Raw genomic sequence first — 6185 nt, forward strand, 5'->3', positions numbered from 1 at the left:
AATGACCTCGACTGTTAGCAGCTGGCAGCACGCAGGCAGCGGGAGATGTCCGACCTCCGCGTTTCTCGTTTTTCTTGTCTTAGGCGGTCCAGGCCCCAGAATGTCTCTAGAAGGAAGAGTAAGAAGGGCCACTGGGTGGTGATGGGAAGCACGCCCAGCGGGGTTTGCAGCCGCTATCCCAGCGTTCATGCAGAGAGGGCTGATTGCCCAGAGCTCCATCCCTGGTTGCTTTTAGAAAGTCCTTGTGGGTTTTGTAGTTTTGTGGTCTCTCCATCTGACCTTGGCCTTCAGCCTCAGCCTCATCAGTCACCAGTGGGAGGGATTTCTCCCCAGATCCCTGTTTCAGATGACAAAAGGCCACTGCCACTGAAGGGCATTCACACCCACCCAGCGCTCAGGGACACCCTTTGGCGTGTCGGGGGCTTGGGGATGGAGCAGAAAGGAAGACGAGCAATGACCCAAAAAAGAACCTGTTGTCATTTCTGACCAGTCTCTCCATCTCTTCCTCAGAGACGTGTGGTCACCAGCCAATAGGTGGTCCACACAGCGTACCATGGAGACCTAGGAGAGGCTCTGAGGCATTCGTGGGACACGTGCAATAGACACGTGACCCACAACTCCAATAGACACGTCCACACACTCCAAGCGTGGCCCAGAGCTGCGCTCAACCTAGACAGGGAGAATGTCTCAGTCTGCATATCCGCGGCATCTTACTGGTACCCAGGTCAGCGCCCGTCAGGCCATCAGATGACCTCGGCTTCCCTGGACAGAGGAGCAGGGACTCTGCAGTGCTGAGGTCGTTTGAATAGTAGTCACCAGCTTTGTGTCTTCCCAGATAAGCAGCCTTACTTTTCACTGCTAGGAATCCATGCTCTTTTTTGCAGTCGATCGTGGTGGACAGAAGAGCTAGAATAAAAGATAGCCACCAAACACCGGGCGTGGTGGTGCACACTGGTAATCCCAGCATTCGGGAGGCGGAGACAGGAGGATCGTGGTCTGAGGACAGCCTCAGATACTTAGTGAGGCCCTTTGCAACTCAGCAAGATCCTGTTTCAAAAATAAAGAATAAAAAAACAGGGCTGAGGGTGTCGCTCAGAGGTAGAATTCCTTGGGTTCCATCCCCAGTGCTGCAAAAATAAGTAAATAAAATAGCCACTGATCCCCTTGACGGTCACTTCCCAGTGGACCTCAGTGAGGCTGTTCTCTGTGGCACCTGATCAAAGGAAAACCTGGAGACTAAATGTGCTTAACTGAGCTTATCTGAGCTAAAGCAATTCATGGAGCCGGCAACCCTTAAAACCAGAGAGGTTCAGAGAGCTCTGTTCTGCAACCAAGGCCGCCATTGGTAGACAGGAAATGGCTGAAGGAAACAGAAGGAACTAGCAGCGGCTTGGTCATTTCAGAGGTGCTCTCTTTGTAAAGGGGACTTTTCTTTGCAAAGGGGACTTGTTTGTCGTGCCAGGGAAAACTGGTGGAGATTTGACTAATTCTCTCTCTCCTGGATTCTCAGAAGGTCAGATAAACAGTTTAGTTGTGGCTTGGTGACACAACCGATCAATCAGCTCACTTCAGAGAGAATCAGCCCAGTGCAGCCCCCTCCTGTTAGCAGCTCTGGCCCCTGCCTGCCTGCAGCCTTCTGCTCTCAGCACAGGAGTGACCCTCTCTGTTTTCCTGGCAGTAGGAGTGGGTAGCTCCTGGTAATTCTCTGGAACGCTTGGAGCAGTGAGAGCTAGGCACTCCCGGCAGCCGTCTGTCACTGCCTGTCACCCTCGGTGTTGCAGCCCCGAGTGCTGGCCGCTCTCCATGCCAGCAGCCTCAGTGTTACCAGCTCTTACAGCAACCAGCTCAGCCTGCTCTGCCTGAGCTAGAAGTCACCAACAGGAAAATACCTCCATCCAGAAGGGGATTCCTTGGGATTTACACTGCAACGTAAGAAAAATCAGTACGTGAGCTGTTCTAATAAGGGTAAGGGCAAGGCTGCTTATACAGAAAGAAGAAAGGAAGAGGAGGAGGAGGAGGAAGAGGAGGAAGAGAGGAGAAGGGGAGGAGAGAAGAAGGAGGAAGAGGAGGAGGAGGAGGAGGAGGAGGAGGAGGAGGAGACGACAGGAGAAAGAGGAGAGGAGGGAAAGGAAGAGGAGGAGGAGGAAGAGGAGGAAGAGAGGAGAAGGGGAGGAGAGAAGGAGGAAGAGGAGGAGGAGGAGGAGACAGGAGAAAGAGGAGAGGAGGGAAAGGAGGAGGAAGAGGAGGAAGAGAGGAGAAGGGGAGGAGAGAAGAAGGAGGAAGAGGAGGAGGAGGAGGAAGAGAGGAGAAGGGGAGGAGAGAAGAAGGAGGAGGAGGAAGAGGAGGAGGAGGAGACGACAGGAGAAAGAGGAGAGGAGGGAAAGGAAGAGGAGGAGAAGGTGACAAGAAGAAGAAGAAGAAGAAGAAGAAGAAGAAGAAGAAGAAGAAGAAGAAGAAGAAGAAGAAGAAGAAAGAAGAAGGGAAGAGGAGGAGGAGGAGGAGAAGGAAGAGGAGGAAAAAGAATGAGAGGGGGATTGGGGAGGAGGAGGAAGGCTCAAGAATGCGCAGTGTCCAGCAGGCTAGCCACAGATGTTCTGCCTACTCATGGGTGGTGCAGAGAAATCCAGGTTGGACCCAGAACTGAAGCCTGAAGTAGCCAGAGTGAAAGCTGGGCAGCCAGCTAGAAGGCATCTGATGTAGCCTCAACCAACTGTGAGGCTCTGGGGCCCACCATGGCTATCAAAAATTGAAGGATAGCCAGCCGTGGTGGTGCACGCTTGTAATCCCTGTGCTTGGGAGGTGGAGACAGGAGGATAGCGCAGGTTCGAAACCAGCCTCACTGGCTTAAGAGACCCTGTTTCCAAATAAAATATAAAATAGGTCTGGGAGTGTAGCCTGGAGGTAGAGGGTTCCATCCCCAGTACCACCAAAAAAAAAAAAATTTTTTTTTTGAAGGATAAAAAGGACCTCTTGGGGAGCTTTGGGCCCTTCTCTCCTATCTCAGAATATTAGCGTGAGTGGCTCCATTTTGTTTGGTTCTATGGAGCCCAGTGCAGGAGCTCAGTCCAAATAGCCTCTTCTAATATTTTATATAAAAGACTTCACAAGTGACCTCTTTATAAAAAATTGTGTGACAATTGAAAAATAAAGTAGGCCAATTCCCCACCACCCTGGTTTTTCTCTACCAACTTCAAAGGGGTCTGCCCTGGAGCCGTCTCCACTGGAGACGGAGACCAAGCAAGACCAGAAATAGGTCCCCCCTGTGCCGCTGCCTCTGTTCTTATTGTTGTCATTTGTCTTGTTCTTCCCCTGTGGCCTTGCTAAACTATCTGTGCATGACAGATGCATGCATTTAAAAACAGTCTAGAGCCAGGTGTCGTGGCACACTGCATTTGGGAGTCTGAGACAGGAGGATCGCGGTTCAAGGACAGCCTCGGCTACTTAGTGAGGCCCTCTGCAACTCAGTGAGACCCTGTTTCAAAATAAAGAATAAAAAATAGGGCAGGGGGTGTAGCTCAGAGGTAGAATGCCCCGGGGTTCCATCCCTAGTACCCCTCCCTGCAAAAAACAGGCTATTCTTTCCGATTTTATTATAAACCCATGCCTTTTTGCTTTTTTTTCTTCTTCACAAAAAATAGCCAAGCCGAAGCAAAGAGGAGTTTATCAAACTGGCCGCCAACTTCCAACTACGATGGAACTTCCTCCTCACGGCCGTGAGCAGAGCTATGACCCTCTGCCACAGAGAGAGTTTTGGTAAGTTGGAGAAATACAAAAGCATCCTGTGTTCTGCTTTAAAAAAAAAAATGTTATACAACTGGGGTGTAGCTAAACGGTAGAGTGCTTGTCTAACATGCACAAGGCCCTGGGTTCAATCCTCATCCCTGCATAAATATATAAATATAGATATATATTTTTTTTCCATAGCATAAACATTTTTGCACATTTATGTGTGGACTCCATTCACCTTCTTTTTACTTTTTTTATATAACATGCAACGTAGATACAGAAAACATACACAACCACACCACATCACACCACAATCCGGCGGGGCAGGCTTGAAGAACTAGTCTAAAATGCCGTACTGGTATTCTCAGCAAGATGATCATCCATCAGGCAGATGGAGCGTCCTCCGCTTTCTCGTTCCATTATAGAAGGACTGCAGAAAGCCTACACCAAACCGTGGTTTGGTGGGGCTTTATTTTTTCTATTATCATAAACTTTGTGCCGTTTCGAAGAAAGGATGGAGACACAACAGACGTGGAGGGGGGAAAAATAGGTCCTTTGGAGCAGCTACATTTAACTTTCAGGAAGTCACCACCATATGCAGATGGTGGGAAAAGGGATGTGCTCCACCTTTCGCACCCTCCCTGCTCGGTAACTGGTCTACGGCTGTTGAGGCGTCTTTGGTGGAGGTGCAGTGTGAAGGGGGTTGTAGGAAGGGAGTTTTGTGCAGCTTCCTGGAATGGATCATTCGTTCAATAGTTTTTTCTATTTCCCCGACAATATCCCATCCCAGGCACCTTCCTGGACATTGGGCATATACAGAAGTGGAGTGCATGTCCAATTTCCCTGCCCCTATAAGTTTCTACACTAGTCAAGGAGAGTCAACCTTTCCCCCCAGAAGCCTGCCAGACGCCCTCACAGAAAGAAGGCAATTTTGCAAACACCTGGGACCTTTGGAGGGTGACTGAAGTGATCAGACACGTAGGTGACACCTGTTCCCATAATGAGGCCCTCCTTTAGTGAAGCCCCAGCTGACTCTGCCATATGCTAATGTCCTTCCAGGGCAAAGAAGGTGGAATTCACGTACAATTGCAGAAAGAAACCCAGTCTTCTAGCTGTCTTTGCTGTTTCTAGTCTACCTTTTCTGGACATCCATAGGCAATCAATGTATTCATACCGGTAGTTTTTTTTTTTTTTTTTATCTTCTCGGGTACTGTGGTTTCCACAAGATTAAGTAGACCAGGAATTGTTTGGCTAGGTTTACTGTGGACAAGGCCAAGCTATCTCATGGAGACTGTGCCTTTTACCCCAGATCCATCAAGGAATAATGAGCACTGGGTAGGGGAAAATCTTGAAAGCTTCAAAATGGGCAAAAGGATTGCTTGGAAAAGGTTGTGCACACCCTTCTGGGATAATCTCCCCCAATCTTAGTCTGTACGCTATTTTACAGCTCTGTAAATTATAGCAAGCTGATAGCAATGCCAACGATTCTCGTTCACAGAAATGCAACGTACTTATTTCAGGTGCCTACACTTGATTAATGCCCTAAGGACTGATCTTCTTTGCATCTATGATAAATTAAGGTCTCCATCCTTCACTGTCTCTGCATGTTGAGTGCTTCGGATTCTCCTTTGCATCAACTGCAACATTCCTTTTTCTTTCTTTCTTTCTTTTTTTTTTTTTTGGTGGTACTGGGGTTCCTGGAAGCCCTTCTACCTCCGGGCTACACTCCCAGACCTATTTTATATTTTTGAAACAGGGTCTCTTAAACCAGTGTGGCTGGCTACGAACCTGCGTGATCCTCCTGTCTCCGCCTCCCAAGTGCGGTGATTACAAGCGTGGCCACCACGCCCGGCAAATGTATTTATTATTATTATAATTATAATTATTATTATTATTATTATTATTATTATTATTATTATTTGGTGGTACTGGGGTTCCTGGAAGCCCTTCTACCTCCAGGCTACACTCCCAGACCTATTTTATATTTTTGAAACAGGGTCTCTTAAACCAGCGTGGCTGGCTTCGAACCTGCGCAATCCTCCTGTCTCCGCCTCCCAAGCGCGGGGATTACAAGCGTGCGCCACCGCGCCCGGCTCAACTGCAACATTTCTAATTCCCTTGTTCATTACTGAGTTAAATCAAAACTGTATTACTAGCCGTGATTTTGCCTTCATTTAAAAATTACCTTTTAACAAGTGCAGTAGGCCAGATCTCCCCCTCTGTTTCTCTGGCGCACATTAAGGTTCACCTTCGTTCGGGAGGAGCAAAGAGGCACATTCACTTCTGGGAACAGCATTCATTTCCCGGTAGGATTTTCTTTCCTCCCAGCTCACATTAGATGAATTTTAAATTCTCTCTCGTGGCCTAGGCTACCGAGCTTGCTGCCTCTCTGTTCAAATCTGTTCTGCAAGGGCTCTTTGTGCGTGGATTGCTGCAAGCGTGACGGACCTGCCAACCTC

The 6185-nt window shown here is 48.5% G+C and overlaps 1 protein-coding gene across 1 annotated transcript in view; it reads left to right on the forward strand.

The window, feature by feature from the left end:
• Positions 1 to 6185, forward strand: part of RFX8 (regulatory factor X8) — a gene marked incomplete at both ends in the record, with an annotated part of 75276 nt that overhangs the window by 64052 nt on the left and 5039 nt on the right. The window contains one exon of the mRNA XM_080711425.1: positions 3639 to 3753. Within this exon, the coding sequence (XP_080567551.1) occupies positions 3639 to 3753 (115 nt within the window). The remainder of the gene's footprint in view (positions 1 to 3638; positions 3754 to 6185) is intronic.

Source organism: Muscardinus avellanarius, assembly GCF_963383645.1.
Source record: "Muscardinus avellanarius genome assembly, chromosome: 15".
Classification (NCBI taxonomy): domain Eukaryota; kingdom Metazoa; phylum Chordata; class Mammalia; order Rodentia; family Gliridae; genus Muscardinus; species Muscardinus avellanarius.